General features: G+C 38.3%; 1 protein-coding gene across 6 annotated transcripts in view; it reads right to left on the reverse strand.

The window, feature by feature from the left end:
* SBF2 (SET binding factor 2) overlaps window positions 1-21119 on the reverse strand; it is a 469986-nt gene that overhangs the window by 40153 nt on the left and 408714 nt on the right. For 5 of the 6 annotated variants that reach the window (XM_068556612.1, XM_068556611.1, XM_068556610.1 and 2 more), the window contains 4 exons: window positions 17249-17445; window positions 14918-15058; window positions 6439-6623; window positions 1235-1411 (listed from right to left, as the gene is read on the reverse strand). In XM_068556612.1, coding sequence (XP_068412713.1) covers window positions 1235-1411; window positions 6439-6623; window positions 14918-15058; window positions 17249-17445 — 700 coding nt within the window. Of the gene's footprint in view, window positions 1-1234; window positions 1412-6438; window positions 6624-13923; window positions 14020-14917; window positions 15059-17248; window positions 17446-21119 lie in introns of all 6 variants that reach the window. The other variant, XM_068556616.1, reaches the window with a different exon arrangement.

Raw genomic sequence — 21119 nt, forward strand, 5'->3', positions numbered from 1 at the left:
GTGGGGCAATGTTTTCCATTGTTTTTAGTCACTAACTTCTGATATGAATCCACTTTGAAGGAAGGAGTAGAACACAGAATAGGAGAAACATAGATGGATAGGTTGAGTGGTAGGAACACTTTGGGGCTGGGGCTCATAACTTAGGGACAGCAGGGAGTATTGATCAGCTCCTTCCATGGGTACTCAAAGTATCCTGAATTGCCTTAACAGTAATTAACATAGCCTCATATAATAGCTAATTGTATATGTGGCTGTTTTCCTAGAGTTTAAGTACCTTGAGAATAGTCACTGCCCTGGGTACTTACATCATTTCCTGGCTTTTTTTTTTTTTTTTTTTCTTTTTAGTCCAATGTACTGTGGGAAACAACCCTTTTTCCTCCTCAAGAGAGGCAGGAGAAAAAAAAAAAGACAGGTGGGAGGCTTGGAGGTCGATGTGGACAGGGGATAGAAGGGCTGTGTGCTCCTAAAGGGGGAGAAGGAATAATGGACATAGCACCAGGGGCCTAAAGACAAGGCTGAAGGCTGTATTGCAGAGAGGCTCTTGGCCAAATATCTGCATCAGTGTCTAAAACATGCATGTCATAAATACCTTTCTTTCTGTGGTTTGGAAGAAATGTGGGTTAGGTGTGCTGGCATACCTATTTCTCCTTAATTTCTCAATAAGCGTTCAATTAAAAACATCCCAAGCTTACTTAGCTGAAGGAAGGATATGTGGTTTTTCCTAAACCTTAGGTAGGCTTCAGGGTATCCAATGTGCCTTTGTTGGGCTGGCTTGGGAGTGAAGCCACAATCCAGAGACACAGAACAGGCAGAGACAAATAGAAAGTGAGAAAGTAAGAGGAAAAGCCCCTTGGAGTTGCCTAGAAATCACATCGTGTCCTGGATCCTCACTCTGTTAGTAACAGAGCAGGAGCCCTATAAATACATGTTGTTTAAATTTGTTGTATATCAAAAAGTTTCCATCTAAAAATAATAATCTCCTTCTTAGCATCCTATGGAGACCAAGCAAGTTTCAACAACAGAGAGAGAGAAACCCAGGGATGGAGAATTCTACCCCTTCATTTCCTATATCACATGGTTGCCTGGAACTGAAAGGCCGTTATAGAGGGCACACAATCAAGGGAGAATGTCAGGTAGTGGGGAACACAATATTTTTTTCCTCAAATATCAATTCTGTATATCCACTTGGGCCTCTCTTTCCTTGAGTCATATGACAAGCTGCTCCAGACATTACCTGTGGGAACCACTCAGAGTCTCCCAGGGCTCTCAGGAAGGTCACTTCTGAGTCAGTAGGGATGGCGCTTGGGACACAAGCTCTCATCAGTTTTTTAAAACTGGCTTTCACTTGTCGGATGTCATGAAATTCAACAGGAACAAACTCACAATTTAAAGCAAATTCTAACTTGAAGTTCTGTGGATGAAGATGCAGAGAATTAGGCAGACGACGTGTTATAGGTAAAAGAACAATGTTTTCAACAGGGTAATGCTTAGTGATCTACAGTTAGTTGAGGCCAAAGAGCTGCAGGGGCTGCAGTGGATCAAGAAAGTCAATCTTGTTTCGCTAATGTGTCAGTATTGCTGGAAAGAGCCATTCAGTAAAGTCTAGTGGTTTGACTTAGCTTGCTGTCATTCTGAGAACTTGAAGAGACTACTAGTAGACTGGAACCTGATGGAGCTTATAGGACCAAATATAAGCTACTTACAAGGCCATGAACCTGGAGGTCTAAGGAGGAACCAACGACGCATGACAGCATGATTAATCCAACACTGTAAACTAAGTCTCCCCAAGATGTGAATTATAATTAAAAGGTAATATGCTGTTGAGGTTCCAGAGCTCTACAAATTAAAGTTTATAGACATACACATTTGTTTCTTATTATGCAAGTAAAACATAGCCATTGTGAAAATGAAAAAAAAAGCAGAGATAAACACTGAGAAGAAAATAAAAATCACTGTCTCACTGCCCTACGACTACTAATAAATATTGTAGTTATTCTTTTAAAGCCAATAATAAAAAAATATATACAGTAAAACATGAAAGGCTTTGTTGATTTCTAACTTTTGGACAATATTTTTCACTCAATATGACACATATATCAATCTTTATTTCAGTATTTTTATCATTTATATTTTTAATCCATATGAAATTTTTTCTGTGTGAGTTTGCAATTGTAACTAAAGAATGCTAAATTGGTGGCCCATTGAAATAGTTTATTTTGATAATCTAGTTGCCTACTTCTGAAGAAGATTTAAAAGTTCTCTAACTTCTTATGCCAAAGAATGAATTAATTTTCTCATGTTCTTTTCACTTTCTTCACATTCTGCCCTAATTACTCTACTGGATCATCTGCTTTTCTAAGAGTAAACTGCTTTTTGGCGATTGGCTGTACAATAATATGAATGTACTTAGCACTGCTGAACTGTACATGTTAAGATGGTAAATTTTATGTTATTTGTATTTTACCACAATTAAAAAAAAATTGCTGCCAAAAACTTATATATTGGGTCTGTTTCATGTTTTATATTGGTTACTTTATTTTTTAAAGGCCTATTAAAGTTTTAAAATAAAAAATAAAAACCGCCAAGATTTTTTTCTGAAACAGCATTCCCAATATATATTAAGAAAAAAAAAAAGTTTCTTTGTCTTAGTAATTCCACTTTTAGGAAGCTAGCCTAAAGAAATAATCTAAAATGTAGGAAAAAATCCTCTAGTGGATTGTATCTCAATAAAAAATAAAAATAAAAAGCTATATGCTTGAAAATGTGACTGCAATTTTACATGTAGATGATAAAGAAAGAAACCGAAACATCCAACAATACAGAAAGTTACGGGACTTCCCTGGTGGTCCAGTGGTAAAGAATCCGCCTTCCAATGCAGGGGACGCGGGTTGATCCCTGGTAGGGGAACTAAGATCCCACATGCTGCGGGGCAACTAAGCCCGCGCACCACAACTATTGAGCCTGTGCACCTCAACTAGAGAGCCTGCGTGCCACAAACTACAGAGCCCACATGCTCTGGAGCCCGCGTGCCACAACTACAGAGCCCACGCGCTCTGGAGCCCCACGTGCCACAACTAGAGAGAGAAAACCCACACGTCACAACTAGAGAGAAGCCCGCGTGCCACACCAAAAAGATCCCTCATGCCTCAACGAAGATCCCACATGCCATGACGGAGACCAGACAGAGCCGAAAAATAAAAATAAATAAATAAAAAGAAAATAAATATTAAAAAAAGGACTGAATGTTTGAAAAAAAAGTTATGCAGTGATTAAAATAAATATGAAATCTATTATACAACATGGAAAGATGGCTTGAGATAAAGAACTTAGCAGTATGAGAACAGGAGTTCTTTCCTGTTAGTTTTTTTTTTTTTAATCTTTTTTTGCTTTATTTTAAACGTTCTATGCAATTCAAAACATATTATTACAATCCAGATATATTTACCAAGACATTTAAACATTTATATTCCTGAGTATAGTTCCCTGTGCTATACAGTAGGTCCTTGTTGGTTATCATCTACTTTATTTATTTTTTAAAATTTTCATTGGAGTATAGTTGACTTACAGTGTCGTGTCATATTAGTTTTTTTTTAAACTTATAATATATAAAAAATAGTTTACTTTTCAGAAAAACTAGATTCCTTCCCATTTCCCAACCATACTTGAGCTAGGTATACCTACCTGATAAAGCAGGAGTTATCAACCATAGTGTTCGACACACTGTTAAGATTATGAGGAATTTGTTACTAAGTATAAGATATTAAAGTATGTGAATTAAAAAAGGTAAATAAGGGCAATTCCAGATTATTAGAATGAGTCACTCTCACTTATTTGCTTTCCTATGTTTCCTTTGTTGGGATAAAAAGGTGTGGAGCTCCAACTAGGCAGCACTGTGCTGGCCAGACTGTGGCACACATCAGACAGATATGCACCCATACTCTACAGACACAGTTGAATTAATAAAAAGCAAAATGTGAAGGAATATACAAAAATCCTAATACCTGCTGTGCCAGAAATTATGTTTGGAATTATGTTTTTTAAATATAGTATTGATGAAAGAAAGAAAGAGAAAGGAGGGAGGGAGAGAGGGAGGAAAGGAGGAAGGGTCCCAATTGGTCAGTCTTTCTTACTCATATATGCATGATCACACAGCTTATCTGAGGACTGATGTGCAAAGGGAATAGCAGAGGTGAGCATTCAGGAGACAAACCTTGGGGAGTGACTCAGATCATAAATAAGAGGTGTGCTGAAGTGTGCAAAGTCTGTGCTCTGGGAAAGACACTGGTGCCAAGGAGGCTGTGCAGGCATCCCTGGACTACTGTTGAAAAGTGTCCCAGCTATTTTCTGGATATAAAATTATCTGCTGTATCAGAAGACACATGTGCATATTTAAAAATTGAGCATTACCCAGCAGTTTCATTCCCTCTACCCTAAAGCTTGGTGACTAAGTGCAGTAGTCCAGGCAGTAGGAGAAGAGCTAGCAAAGCCAGACTGCCACTGAAGAGCTGACTCAGTCACTGGCATCCTGAGGACCAAGCATGTGGGATCCTGCTCACAGCCTCCATTTTACAGTTCAGCTGAAGGTCTGTCTAGATTGTCCAGTGCTCACTGGGGCACTGGACTAAACTTTGAGGGCATTTCTGAATTAACAAATACTTTTAGGGACTTCCCTGGTGGTCCAGTGGTTAAGAATCTGTCTTCCAGGGGCTTCCCTGGTGGCGCAGTGGTTGAGAATCCGCCTGCTAATGCAGGGGACACGGGTTCGAGCCCTGGTCTGGGAAGATCCCACATGCCACGGAGCAACTAGGCCCGTGAGCCACAACTACTGAGCCTGCGCGTCTGGAGCCTGTGCTCCGCAACAAGAGAGGCCGCGATAGTGAGAGGCCCACGCACCGCGATGAAGAGTGGCCCCCGCTTGCCACAACTAGAGAAAGCCCTCGCACAGAAACGAAGACCAAACACAGCCATAAATAAATAAATAAATACCATTTAAAAAAAAAAAAAAAAAAAAAAAAAAGACAACTGCTCTGGGCAGGAAGGGAAGAAAAAAAAAAAAAAAAAAAAAAAGAATCTGTCTTCCAATACAGGGGACGCAGGTTCGATCCCTGGTCGCAGAACTAAGGGCCCACATGCTGCAGGGCAACTAAGTCTGCACACCGCTACTACTGAGCCTGCACGCCACAACTAGAGAAGCCCGTGTGCCACAACGAAGAGCCCGCGTACCGCAATGAAGACCCAGCACAGTCAAAATAAAAAACAAAAACAAAACCCCCCCAAAAAACCCCAAATACTTTTATTTCCCACACACCTGTCAATAGTAATGAAATTTATTCTGTAATGTGTGAACTGCAAAAACATTAAACCCCACGGAATTATTGTTGCTTTTGGAGATAGAGACTATCTTTACAATTTATGGGACTTGAGCATAGTGAAGCTCTTTAACATAATAATTTAAAAGTAAGAATAAAGGGGCTTCCCTGGTGGCACAGTGGTTAAGAATCCACCTGTCAATGCAGGGGACACTGGTTCGAGCCCTGGTCCGGGAAGATCCCACATGCCGCAGAGCAACTAAGCCCGTGTACCACAACTACTGAGCCTGTGCTCTACAGCCCGTGAGCCACAACTACTGAGCCCACGTGCCACAACTACTGAAGCCCGTGCGCCTAGAGCCCGTGCTTCGCAACAAGGGAAGCCACCGCATTGAGAAGCCTGTGCACCGCAATGTAGAGTAGCCCCCGCTCGTCTCAACTAGAGAAAGCTCGCGCAGCAACGAACACCCAACGCAGCCAAAAATAAATAAATAAATAAATTTATATTAAAAAAAAAAGTAAGAGTAAAGTTGATTACCAGCTAATATCTTACATTTTCTGACATGTCTTAGGACATGTGTCACTCTATATAGTCTTGAGAACTCTTAAAGAATGTAACTTAATAAGTGTAGCCTTGGCCTTCCCTTGTCTCCATATGCAGTGCCATACTCTTCTTTCCACTCTTCCTTCCCGTAGCTTTATCAATAGGTTTACAAGAACAAAAACATCTGTTTTGCCATGGGCACAGATTCCTATGGAAGCTGAACTAAGACAGTGGAAAAACACAGCCTGAATGAGCCTTATTTTTTTAATGTACACTCCCTAATATTTGTGATGTTTAGGCTGATTTTTAAAATGATTATGAATAAGCACTTATTTTCATGCCTAATAAATATGCATTGTATACATGCATGTGTATCTCTCTCTACATAAGTACAGGTAGAGACATACATGTATACATATACATGAGCTAATTTTTTTTTAAGATTGATTACTAACTCCAGGTTAAGACTCCATGCAGCAAAAAAAAAAAAAAAAAAAATTTCTAGGAAAGCTGGTTTATGAAATAAGTTTTATACACTGCCTTCATGTATCCATGAAGTTTCTAAGTGAGAAAAAGAAATCTTACCCTTAGCTGCGACTTCTCACCAAATATATAAAGGGCTGCTTGGCGTTTCAAGAGCCGGTTTTGCAGGTAAGTGCTGTTACTGAAGGACGTCGAGTGATCCTTGCCTGCCAGCCGGGCGCCAACATCAATGAAGGATGTTGGAGAGCTGATTAGGCGAGTGCTAGAGCGAAGACTTGCCCAAACACCTTCACAAAAGTCAAAACAATTGAGTGAGATAATCTGATGTAAGAATGCCACTGAATAGGGAAAAAGATGCATGCTCTGTGGGTACAGTTTTAGAGGTAACAGCAAATTAATTCATCTAAGTAATCATGTATCATATTGGTCATTTGTCATTTACTTTTGCATCATATAAGCATTATTAATATAGCATTTCAAAAATCATTTGGCTCAGAGGAACCTAATAAGTCACCCAAGTCAATTCTATTTTTGTATACTGATGTAAATTCAGTATTTATAAGTAAATACTGGTATCATAAATAGAGTGCACTGGCTCTAGGAAAGAAAAAACGTGGGCAGGAGGCAATAATGAAGCCTAGGAAGGAGAACGTGGAGTAAATTTCTCAGGGCTTCAAGAAAGAAGGAACATTATCCTGCTTTAGTCAGTCAATTCAACAAGAAAACCACATTAAGAAATAAATTAGAACTTTACTAAACCCACTAAAATATGAGAATTAATATTTGTGTATCATGCCAAAATGATGCAATTTTAAGTCAGTAAAAGTTATATTTTGGTCTTTTTTCCCCCAGTATCCAAGAAAAACGGAAGTTATAAATTTAGTAATGTGCATTTCACTGAATCTTAGGAAGCTTTATTTAAAAGGTATAGTCAGAAGCAGATGTCTTCTAAGGGAAAGGTCAAGCTAAGCTACTGGAAGGATCTCATAAGTTGACCTTAATTATATTAATTAGAAAAATCAAGGATTTCTAATATGCAAGTGAGACTATCAAATATTAAATATCTAAACACAAAGGCATATAATAAGTCCCAAATTTGACAGAGCTCCTTACAAATGCCCCCAGACTGTAGTGTTCAGGCTGGTGACGGAGTCACAGTGGTACATAATACTGCCACTGCTTCCCTAAAGTGCATTCTCTAGACTTGGAAAGGCTCTTTGAGAAGCTTTAATCTTTGCCAAATGTTAAATCAAGCCATGTCTCTAGGTGACTACAAGTCACCATGATAATGTCACATCTGCTTCTCTTTATAAGCATCTATAGGGTCAGGAGACCAGTTCTCAAGAAAAGGTGTTGTAAATTTCTGCTTAACATGGATGAAACTTTCTATTATAACCTATGAGTTTTCTTAGATGTTAACAGCAAGTGTTAATTTTTTGGTAAATGGAATCACAGAGGAAATTCAGAATGTGGATGAGAATAAAGATAATTTGACAAACAAATGTGAAAAAAGTCACTTGTAACACATATGCTTTCATATGAAGATGGTTAAAAAGAGTGACACATCAGGACAGATAATACAGTACCTTGATAATGGACTCTTCCCTTAGCTGAAGATTTGGGATTTGACTGAGTAAAACATTTATCTCTGTACCCATGCACTGGGAGGTAAGATTAAAGAAGGAAGAAGGAATGAAATGTATATAGCAGCAAACATCAGAGCAAATGGAGTAAGAAAAGAACAGGTTAATTTTAAACATTAAGTTAATGATAGGGGAAAAATGTAAATATATTAAAAGCAGAAGATTTGATTAACAAATAAAAGGCTGCACAGTCACGCAAAAAGATGAACTGAGTGCCTGTTAAATGAAATTTCAGCACTTGTTTATAAATATTATAAGCACAATGAAATGGACAGCGCAGCAAAGAGTGCCAGTAAAAAATTATACCAAATGGAATAAGCTTTTGGAGGTTGTCATTTGGTGAGAAACAAATTTTTATAATAAAATTAAGGAATTTGGGGAGGGGTGAATGTTAGGAATACACTGGCCCTAGTATTGAAGGAGGCTGACTGATTGGCAAATACGATGTGTTGTACAACATGTTTGTTCTTTGAGCAAGGTCATCATATCAGGAATGAACCTCTAACAACCATTTGGAATAACAAAGGGCATGTTTTTGCAGTAGAGCATTAAGCATTGCCACACTATCTTCTTTTTTTCCTCTTTTCATTTGGAAATTCCATTTATTTTCCATAAGCAGATAGTTACAAGCAGCAAAAATTTATGACCCTGTGACAATACCCAATGCCACTAAAAATACAGCTTGTGATGGCTGACGTAATGACTTCTCCTAAAATCCCTATTTGCACCAAAATGATAGGCAGTATCAAAGATAATACTTTTGTAATTTGAGTAATATTGTTTTTTTCCAACAGAAAGAAAGTGCTTCGTGACTATCGCAAACTTCACCTGGTAATAACAAAAATGGTGAGCAGTAAGTTACCGTTTATTCTTTCCTGAGTAAAGGAACTGCTCAAATCACTTAAGGAAAATGATTCTGTACTTATTCAGGATTGAAAACACGATTATTAAGCTATCCATTTCAAAACTGCATAAAATATGACATAATTTGATAAAAGAAAAATCATCATAAGTGATTTTTCATTTCTGCCTCACTCCTTTGGAAGTAGGAAATGAAGGGCCTTGATGGCTTTAGTGGCCAAAGGAAGTCAGAAAGCTGAGGGTTGCAGAGGCACTGGCTGATTATACACAGAGAATGCTACTGCAGGACAGAACAAAGACCTGGAACAGCATGAAAAAGGCACAGGGCCTCCTGTGTGCGAGCCAACTACTCTCCTTTCTGCCAAGGTATTAAGCTTTCCTATTGGAATATGGATCATTAAATGCTTGCAGTGAAGCCTGAGTGGTTGGTTCCTGATTCTGAGATACTGTTCCCTAAATGTATCATTTTCTTATGCTAGTCCCTTGGCCTAGAATGACCTCTCCCATTTCTTTACCTGACAAACTTCTTATTCCTTAAGATCCAGGAACGACGTAAACTCCTCTGAAAAGCATTCTTGACTGTCCCTAGAGTTGTAGACGGCTCTATCTGAACTCTGATCCCATTGCACTGTGATTATTTGCACATTTTATTCTACTTGATTGTGTACTCCAAAGGGCAGGGACCTAATCACATTTACTCTTATATCCATGCTGAGAGCCTGATATCTAGGTACTGCAAACATTTGTTGATTATTTTCTTTTTGAAAATTGATACGTATGAGCTGCTGTGGTTCTCTACTATACCTTCAACTCAATTATTTGCCCTGAAAGAATGAAAAGGGTATTAATTAAAAAAAAAACTAAGCACTTCCTCAAACAGAGCCTCATTAATGAAAAACTGCCGAGTGTTTATCACCTAGCAGAAAATCAGCAATGAGAAAACGAGCTGTACTGATATGGGGTCAGCACAGGGCTTGGAGAACTGTAATTCCATCTGGCAGTCACATTAACCAAAGGCATTACACTACTGCACTGGCGGTGAGGTCTGCTTAGCTTCCTGAGTGATTCCTAGGTGTCAAATACTTGTCCTGAGCATGTAACACCGACCTGGAGTGGTGTTTTCCCAAACTGCAGGGTCCTCCTTAGTGGTTTGTGAAATCATTTTAGAAGGTCAAACCAGTATTTTTAAAGAAGTGAAACAGATTAGAGTGGAAAATACTATGAGCACTGCATGTGGTGTAGATGAATATTGTTTCATGAAACTTTCGTTATAGTCTATATACATTTTGCATTGTGACTTAGTACTACCTTTGTGATATAAAATGTATATGTATACATATAGATATAAAATGTATTTCTTACTGTGAGACATGATCAAAAAAGTTTGAAAGTTACTGGTCTAGGCCTAAGACACATTCTCCTTTATCTGCTTGCCTTTGGCCAGTGAGAAGCAACCTGGCTTAAGGTAATTTACATACAAATGGAGACTTTCCTCCCATTTCAGTGGAGTATTACGCAACAATAATGACAACAACCTCAACAATAATAATGGAACTAACATTTATTGAGCTCCTATTAATAACGAGCCACTTACTAAGTTAAGTGCTTTACATATATTATTTCATTCATTCCCCATAACTATTCTAAAGCTAGAATACTTTTTATTATCTCCATTTTACAGATGAGGACACTGAAAATTACGAGGTTTCCTGAATTGCTTAATACCATACACTAAGTGGTAGGACTGCAGCTTGAATTTGAATGTAACTGAACCAAACTCTTAGTGTCTTGTCACTTAAGGAACCATGTGACCCTGGATCTGTCCAGCAGGGTCTGGCTAAGGGGATTGTTTCAGGGAAGAAGTGATACAGTTCATCCCACCCATGGGAATGCAGTGTTGTTCAGAGCATGAGCGTTTCCTAAGCAATGGTATTGTTCTCTCTGCTCTGTTCAGAGCAAACGAAGGAGAGAAGGAAAAGAGATGCTTGGGTTGGACGTGACGACAGGGTATTGAATTTATGGATGTGACCTTATGCCTAGGCACAGTGCATGAGGTATAAGCTATATTCAGTGAATGCTGCACTGAAATGGACTGAACTAACCCTAGTCCCAGTTATGCTCTTGTCTGCTAAGAGATCTTGGCTAAGTCACATCACCTCTCAAAGCCTCCTAAAGTACCTGTCCTGGAGGTTACACTTCAAGGATAAAATAACACTGTAGAGGAACTTAAAGGGCCATGGAAATGTAAAGGATGAAAAATTTAAAAGCTGCCTCCATGTGGCTACTTCTCAAATATACCCAGGTATTTCATTTTTATATTTAAGAGGCAGATTTTCTCATGGCATTTTTCTATACAACAAGATAATTTATCCAAGTTGCAAATACTTGCATTTTCCCCATGGGGCATAAAAGCTATTGTAATTTTAAATGAAAAGCAATGTGATCTATTCACATCTTCATTTTTTCTTAACTGGTTTTTGCGTCAAAAAGGTTGCTTCCCCTGGCTTAGGAACTCTTCAACGTGCATGCTGAACGCTAAGTGACCACCCTGACTGAAAAAGGGTGAAGGAGAAGGTGAAGGTCAGTCTAAACCCTGGCTCATTAGAGTGGGAGAGGCACACAGCGGAAATAACATAAGAAGGAAACCTGGAACTAAGATTCTATGACAATGAAAGGAATGGAAAAACAGTGAAAATACACAGAAGAGGAAAAAGGAGGTTAGGAGGGAGATTTCGAGATAGGAGGCTCTTCCCACACAGGGTAAATGAGGAACTGCTAGAGAAGTGGAACCTAGCTCTCTGGAAGAATGAAGAGACTCTGTACTCGAGGGTGGGAACAAGGAAATGAACTAATGTCAGGGCATGCAAGTGTCTACATATAGTCTTGCCCTGGGCAGTGTGAGTGTATGTCTACCTGCCATGTTCATGTTAATAGGGAGTCTTCTGAGATTTCCCAAACTTGCTTGCCCCAGTCCATTCCTGCTGCTCTATGTGAGAGGGATGATACTATCAGAAGAGACAAAGGAAAGCAGCTCCAGGGATCACAGAGGAAGTTGAAGGTGCCAGGAAACAGCCGCATCTCATCTTCCAGTTAATCACTGGGACCTTAGGAGATTTGGAGGCTTTGGGAGTGAAGAATTAAGAGATGGAGTAAAATAATAAGATTTGTGTTTCTGGATCCTAGCTTAAGATACCAGAATGAAGGGGACCTGGTTAGGAGCAAAAAACTGTCATAAGGAAACACACTAAGTTTACAGGAATTTTCAGAAGAAAATATTTGGGAAGGGGGTCAGAAATAATAATTATGGCCTCATTATGCATAGAAAGGGTCATAAACAGATTAAATAGGAGATTTTAATCCTAAGATGTAAATACAGCCTTCCAGGTACCTTTGAGAATAGCAAAGAATGGACTCATAACTAGAACGTAACCACTAGTGGGGATTCCCTTGTATAAAAAAGCCATGAGTCTGAGGCCAATATAAAAAAAGCAAAGATAATGTAGTTGAAACAGATCGGTGAATATCCTTGTGCCTTAGGTACCAACACAGAAGGAGAGACAGTTTTGTACATAAAATTTATATTACAGGTCACCTGGCCCAATGGAGGAATACATAACATGTTGTTGATGAAGTTTACAAAGGCAAAACTCAAGAGCAGGGTGGGGATGGGAAGGCTTCAACTAACCAGACATATGCCAGAAGTTGCATCCTACTAAAAGTTAAAGGGAAAAGTTTCTGACGTGCCTGCTAATATAAGCTTTCAGATGGCAAATAAAGCAACAAGGAGAACTGCAACTTCGAACCAAATTCTGACAGGAGCCTTTGGCAACAAAAATACCAGGAAACTTAGGAGAAAGTCACTGTACTATCTTTAAGTTCAAATTCACCACGAAAGAAATGATGAAAAGAATGAAGTTTGTATCTTAAACTTTAAAACAATAGTATTTTAAAAGTTCCGGAAAAAGTTACATATGACTGTTATGGGTTTAACTGTGTCCCTACCCCCTGTCACATTTCTTATGATGTAGTTCTAAGCCCCAGTACCTCAGAAAATGTGACCTCACTTGGAAATAGGGTCACTGCAGACATAATCAGTTAAGATGAGGTCACACTGGAGTGGGGTGGACCCCTAATTCAGTATGATTGGTGTCCTTATAAAAGGGGAAATGTGGAGACAGATGCACAGGGAAAATGTCATGTAAAGATGAAGGCAGAGATACGGCTGATGCTTCTACAAGCTAAGGAATGCCAAAAATTGCCAGCAAACCACCAGAAGCTAGGGGAAAGGCATGGAACAGATTATTCCTCACGGCCCCCCGAGGGAGCCAACCCTGACAACACCTTCGTTTTGGACTTCTAGCCTCCAGAACTGTGAGACAAATGGTTGTTTAAGCCACGCAGTTTGTGGCACTTTGTTACAGTAGCCCTAGCAAACTAATACAATGACCTTAAGGCCTGATTAGGAAGATACCTGAAGAAGGGTGAAAGCTCTTAGGAAATTCTGCCATCATAGAAAGTTCTGATGAGGTAGGAAAAAAAGTACCTAAAGAATCAATATGGCTGCCAGGAGATGTGCATAGTAATCTTGGTTTTCAAAAGGAAAAGAAGTGAATTTTGTAAAATAGAGTCTTTATGTTGATTCTGAACCACTGTCTCTTACTCCTCAAACTAGCACTTCAGAGAACAGGAGTAAAAATAACAGGCATTGGAGGCACAGCCTTTGAGTCTGGGATCATGTCTCCCTAACCGTTTATGCTTCTGTGCTCAGTCTTTCTACACTGCAAACTTGAAGCATCATGGAATGCTGCCAGAGCTGAGTCACCATTTAGATATGTTCCCCTCCCCTCCCAGTGCTTCCAAACTCATCAGTATGTTAAGATTTTAGCAATTATTATAACCCTTGTCCCACGAGGCTAAACTCATCTGTCACCATGCTAGTAATAAATTTGATCATTCGTTTAGAAAAGGGTAATTAAAAACAAATTTAACCATAATTAGTTGATTTGAAGTATCACTATCTAGAAAAAAGTTTTCTGCTTTTAAGGTTGTATCAGTGCTCAGTTACAAAATCAATCTTACTAACCTCCTCGAGCAAAGCTATTGGATGGGTTTACATCCAAATGTCCTGGCACTACCTGCTTAAGCACAGTGGACATTCTTGAAGTCCTCCTTTCAGTCCCTAAAGTCAGCCAAAAAGAAGAACAAAAACCATGTCGTTCGGGTTAACATTACTCAAATGACAAAAAGTTATCTTCATGTGTAGCATGTCTAATTGCTGCCAAACATTGTAGTTTTTAAGTACCCAAAGCTTTAATAGAGATAACAAGGCACTGTTACTATTTCCTCAGAGATACACACATCTGCAAGATTATAGAGAGTTAGGTTTGGCAAGTGCAATCAGAGAATTTAATGATAAATGAAACAAGGCATGCATGGTGTTACTTTACAAGAAAAGCCACTTTCTGCTTATGTTGAGCTATTCAAATAGCTGATTAAGCCAAGGAGACCAACTTCTCAAGTCACATGCTCCTGTGTCTAACACATTAGGGTTACCTCTACATGAACCCTTTGGGGTTCCATCACATGATAACTGAAACAGAATATTAGTACAAGTCTTAATGGCTTCATCCAAATCTAGTGAAAACAAACTGTACTGCAAATCATAAAAGGCTGCAGAAATTTCAGGAATTTCAAAGTTATACATGATGATTTTAATAAATATACATTTAATAAACAGATGTTCAACTTACACATTCAACTCTGTAATATTTTAAAGTCTATGTAAAACAGATTCCAGGAAAAAAAAAAAAAAACCCACATGACTTTGTGTTTCCCACCACCTCTCCTATTACTCTTTTAAAAAGGAAATAATTAAATCTCTAAATTTGGCTACTATTTACTAGAAATTAATAGTGGTACCCTGATTTCTAAATAAAATAATCTAAAGTTATAGCCCCACAAGGTAAAACATTAAGGGGTCATGTTGAAGGAACAATGCAAATAACTAAAGAGACTAACCCTAGGAATGAATATGACCTTTCACAGTTGTCAAGAAGAAAACTATTATTAAGTCTTACCTGGAGACAGAGCAAGTGCTGGCCTGACAGTAAGGATGTTATTGCCACTGAGTTTCTGATGGACAGAAACGGCACTCAGTAAGGCTTGCAGGTACTTTTCTTGCTCTATGCTACTGGAAGATTCTAAAGAGGAGGTAGGAGCTATAAAAGGAAAAGATATTAAATAAAACAAACTGTCGCTATGTTAATAAAACTGGCTCTCTCTATATACATACACTTATTCTTTCTGTATGTGGCCTTCAGGTTACCGCACCCAAATATAGAAACCGGCCCCGCTTAAAGCTCCAAACCATTAAATGGCTAGTCCTCCTATGATATTGGTTTCACCACACCTACTGCTTGATTGCCTCATCCTCCTCCCAGAAAGAGCCCAGGTCTGGAAAACCAGCATACACCCGTCCTTCCAAGCACAGGTGCAGTTTCTCGCCAACCAGTCAACTCAAAATAAAGAGTCATAAAAGACAACATGTCCTTGGTGATCTCCCCCAACCACTCTGTTTGGGAGCAGAGGATGGAGCAGTTTCCCTCAGCATCCCAGAATGGGCAGAGGTGAGAATATCCCAGTACCAGTACTCTTATTCCAATTCTGTTACACAGGCCTAGGGGACAGGAACTTGTAGAGGGCTGTTGTGGGAAGAGAGGAGGAAGATGAGAAGACAAGAGCAGCTGCTGCTCAATTCCCTGGTCCTTCTGAAAGAGGATCACAAAGTATGCACAGATGGAAACAACTGTCAGAGCAATTCTGGGCTGGAGGGAGTCTGAGCCTGGCTTGTGTGGAGTAAAACAGAATCACTGAAACTGGCCCAGGCACTTTAAAGTGGCATCGGGAGGGATTCACTGGAAGGACAATAGATATTAACAAATTTTCTTACAAGGTGAATAGGAAATAAATAATTAGCATTACTATATTATTGTATTTTATCAACTTTAAGGTGCCATCATATTTTATAAACTCTAAAATGTCATCAAGTATAAGATGCACCACAATTTTATGTACTAAGAATAAAAAACTCTGCCATTTAAACCATGACACAGTTATTTCTGATCACATGGATTGTAAGTTGCATTCCAATTTCAAAGATATTAAAATGTTAGCAAATGTGAGCTCAAAGATGTGAAATATAGTAAATTTATATTGAAAAATAAGAAACCAGTGGAATAAAACAATTTCAATTTTTCTAACTAAAAGTTCAGTGATATGCTCATTAATGCTTAGTGATATGCTCATTAATGCATTAATGCTGAAATGATTCTCTCACTTTACGTAACCTACATATGCTGTGTTCTATTATACCCATTATGTGGCTTGGGAGGATTCCTCTGGGCAGAAAAAGTTAAAAGCCAACTGCCTTCAATTACACAAAAATGCCACGTGAAATAATAACAATAACAACAACAACAATAATAATATAGTGTGGTGTGTGTCATGCCCTCAGTCAACTGAATGATCAAAGACATACTGGCCAACTTTTAACTTTCAGGAAGGAATGGATGAGAATAAAGAAGAGATATCAAAAAGCACATGGTTCTACCTACTGAACCACTGAACTTGAGTGAGTTCATTTCCAAAGAGGAAAGAATGCAGCAGCCATCCCTAAACTGGATATGATATCTTAGCGGTCCTTGTTTAATTTTATTGAGCATCTACTTTAAGCTAGAAGTTATGAGAAAGGTTAGCAAAATATAGCTCCTGACTGACTTCAGACCTCAGACATGGTGCTCAAAAATATCCTCAGAAAAAGGGGCAGTGCACTTAGTATATCTTTTTTCTTAAGTTGGCCAGCCTCTGGCTTCCTGAAAACCTCTCTGCTTGAGAGCTCCTAAAGAAGCATTTTGGTCATTAGTTTGCCCTCTTATTTGTGTGCGTGTGTGTGTGTGTGTGTGTGTGTGTGTGTGTGTGTGACTTGTAGGAATGAGATAGGATATCTTATACCACATGGGACAGAATCCCTATTTGCTTCTGCAGCTGTTAAATATGTTTGAATGCTTCCCAAAAGAAAAGAAAATGATTAGTATATGTAATCTGTTTCCATCTGTGGATACTCTGGTTTGTGAAGTGAAAACAGCCTAGAACCAAAGACTTCATTATGTTAATTTCTATTAAAATCCAAATATAAACAGACATATTAAGCAAGATGGCAAATTCAAGGTGGAGCACCACATTGTCAAGTCTAGTTCTTAAGCTGTACATGTATATAACACAGTGGAAAAGGCTATGTGTGAGAGGCTTGATGAAAGGGCACAACTGGCATTCCCAGATTTTACTTCCTTCATTTTTTGGAATACTCTGAAGTGGAAGGATCAGAATACTGCTGTAAGAGAGCTGCTTACCTGCCTGAGGGGAGTTCTGAGATTTAAAAAGGCCAACTACTCCCTTCCCATGGAATCCTCCAGATCGGAGAAGCAGGGTACTGCTTCTTGAGTTCTTCCAACATACAACAGGCAGGCGATTGTGTCGATAGCAGCGGGCTACTCTTGGTAAACTACTGTCCTGTACAGCTTGAGGTACAACTAAAAGGCCAGGATAGCTTTAGGGACATGGAAGGGAGAAAGAGAATAATTTGGGTGGGCGAGGAGGGGTGGGGAGAGGAGAAGAAGAAAGAAATGGAGAGAAAGGGAATATAAGAACATGAATATCATAATATCATAGTAATTTTCTAAGACTCAAACATATTGGTGGAGTGGTAAGACATATATTTCAAACACGAAACTAAGTTTCAACTCAGTTCTTTACGGGTTGAGAAGAAAAGGCCTAGATGGTGAAGACAGCTAACTCATCCACTAATCTGTATTATTATTATTATTTTTTAGTAAGCCTCCTTCGGTGATACTGCAGCCTTTTGCTGAGGAACAAGCTTAGAAAATGAAAACGTTACATAGAATTATTAAAAAGGCTTCTGTTAAACATGATTTCCCTTGCCTTATACACGACTTGAAATAAAGATTGCAAGATTAATGTATTTTTTAAAATTAATTAATTTATTTATGGCTGCGGTGGGTCTTCGTTGCTGTGTGCGGGATTCTCATTGCAGTGGCTTCTCTTGTTGCAGAGCATGGACTCTAGACGCACAGGCTTCAGTAGTGGTGGCTCATGGGCTTAAGTTGCTCTGCGGCACGTGGGATCTTCCCGGACCAGGGATCGAACCCCTGTCTCCTGCACTGGCAGGCGGATTCTTAACCACTGCGCCACCAGGGAAGTCCCAAGATTAATGTATTAGTGTCAACTTTATGAGAATGACAAATCAAACTGTCAACTCACTGGATTGCTGAAATGATAACAGAGAATAGAGTACACTAATATTTAGACTGCCAGAGATGGTGAAAGGATTAAAAATCAAAACCAAATGATCTTTGGTATGAAAACAATTCGTTCAAGTGTCAAGTGCGTTTAAATATTTTATTAACACTACATGTTGATAATTAAAAAAAAAGATTAGCTCATAAAGTTACAGGATATGATGCTGGGAAAATGAAAAACAGACAAGAGACCTTGTTTTTAAAGATTACTAAGTACAAGAAGACAGGCAGATTTCAGAGCATTCCTTTCCTTTAGTTTATTTAGAAATATTACTAAAGAGATTTCATATTAATAACCTCCTAACCTCTAATCCCATGTCTTTTTTGTGTGTGACTTCTTTTATTGTGGTAAAATATACCTAACATGAAATTTAACATGTTAACCATTTTCTGTGCACAAATCAGTGACATTAATACTTAACCAGAGATACCTTGGAAGTATTCTGAAAACCTAGTACTTCCGTGCTTCAGGAAGTTACGGGTTGTATTTTTCTAATACCACAAACTGATAAAGAGACCTAGCTGTAGACATAATCATTCATGAAGACTTGAAAAGCAGTTCCATTATTTAGGGCCCTCTATTTCTTTTTAGAAATCCATATCACTAGCACCTAGGTCAAGAAATGAACCAGCATCCCCTTGTGTCACCTCCCAATCACTATTTCTCCCTCTTCCTCCTCAAAGATTATCACTATCCTTGACTGCTAACAACATGGATGAGTTTTGCCTGTTTTTTGAACAAAAAAGGAACGAATAGAATTTATTTTTTTGTGTCTGGCTTCTTCTGCTCAACAGTATGTTTATGAGACCCATCCATGCCTTTGCATATAACTGTAGTCTGTTCATTTTCATTGCTGTATAGTATCCCACTATGTGATTATACTATTTATCTATTCTTCTATTGTTGATTTTGAGTAGTTTCTAGTTTTTGACTATGTAAGAAACATGTTGCCATGAACATTCTTGCAGTTGTCTTTTGGGAGAACATATGCATTCCTAGATGGAGTAGAATTTCCAACAGATACATGACAGATCGTGCACTGTTCAATACATGTCTAGAAGTTTAGTAGATGCTGCCAGACAGCTTTCTAAAGCTGTTTAACCAATTTACAGTCACACCAGCAATAAAGAGTTCTACTTGCTCAACATTTTTACTAGCATTTTGTATTGTTGGTCTTTTAAATTTTAGCCATTTTTGCAGGTACAAAGTAGTCTCACTGGGACTTTAATTTGTATTTATCTGAAGACTAATAGGTTGAGCACTGTTGGAGGATGGAGGGAACCAAAAGTACCCAACAAACTGAGAAGGCATCTTGAGACTAAAAAATCAGACAGGCAGCTCCATATAATTAATGGATCAGTTTATTACAGGGTAACTAACTCATAGGGTGGGATCTAGATCGGGCGAATAATGATCAGGAAACATTCTCAACTGCACTCCAAGCCACGGAGGGGCCACTGGGACAATTTTATAATTAACCTAGGGTATGGGGGTAGGTGCTTGGAAACAGGATGTGCATTCTCAAGTTAAGAGATATGAATAGGTAACTAGTCTCATGGGTACTGGGAATACTTAAGGGAAGGTTTTCATCATTGTTTGGGGACTAACAGAGCATAAAGGCTACCTGGTCCTAATGATCATTAAACAATATCTATTAACTACAAAGTTCTTGATGACAGAGAAGTGATTCACTGCATAGTACCGTGCTTGGTAGGATCAGCGAAAGACAGGAGAAACTGTAAGGGCCCAAGATGGCATCAGTTATGCTAACAGCCATACAAGCATCTTTTCAGATATTTATTGCCCACCAGGATATCCTCACAAAAGAGGATATCCTCTGTCATTAGTTATTGCCTTTTTACTCTCTTAATGATGTCTTCTGATATATAAGACTTCTTAATTTATTAATTTTTTACTTTCTGGATAGTGTTTTTCCTGTCTTAAATCTTTCCCTACTTCAAGGTCATGAAGATATTCTCCTGTCTTCTGGAAGCTTTTAATTATTTTAACCTTTTACGGGTAGATGTACAGATCAATGGGAATTGATTTTTGTCTATGCAGTGTAAGGTAGAGGTCAAAATTAATTTTTTTCTTGTATGGATATCCAGCACCATATATTGAAAAAAACATCTTTTATCCACTGCTCTTAAGTGCTATCTTTATCTTAAACCCAGTGTTCTTATATGTTGAGCTATTTCTATATTCCCTATTTTGCTCCAGTGGTCTGTTTGTCTATTCCTGTGTACATCCCATACTGCCTTAATTACTGTAGCTTTATAAAAAGTCTTGATATCCTGCAGTGTTATTCTATAAGACTATCCTGACTACTTCTAGCCTTTTGCATTTTAGTGTAACTCTTAGAATCATCTTTTCAATTTCTGTAAACATTTTGCTGGGATTTTGATTGGGACTGCATTGAATCTATAGATCAATGTCTGGAGAAATCACAGTTTTAGAGTATTGAATATTCTAGTCCAAGAACATTAAATATCTATTTATTTGTATCTTTAATGATCCTTAATATTGTTTTGACTGTTCCATGTAGAGGTCTTACACATCTTGTATTAGATTTATTCCTAAGTATTTAATGTTTTTTACTGCTACTTTAAGTAGTATCAGTAGTACCAAAATAATATCATTTAAAATTTCATATTTTAATTATTTGTTTTTGGTACATATATGACTAATTTTTGTATAATGACCTTGTACCTGTGACCTTATTAAATTCACTTATTAATATAACAAGTTTATCTGTTGATTCCTTCAGATTTTCTATGTGTATAATCAGATCATCTGTGAATAATACAGTTTTATTTCTTTCTTTTCAATCTTTCTGACTTTTATGATCTATTTTTCTAGTCTTTTTGTACTTCCTAAGACCTCTACTACAACACTGACTGGAAG

This window comes from Eschrichtius robustus, chromosome 11, assembly GCF_028021215.1.
Source record: "Eschrichtius robustus isolate mEscRob2 chromosome 11, mEscRob2.pri, whole genome shotgun sequence".
Lineage (NCBI taxonomy): Eukaryota > Metazoa > Chordata > Mammalia > Artiodactyla > Eschrichtiidae > Eschrichtius > Eschrichtius robustus.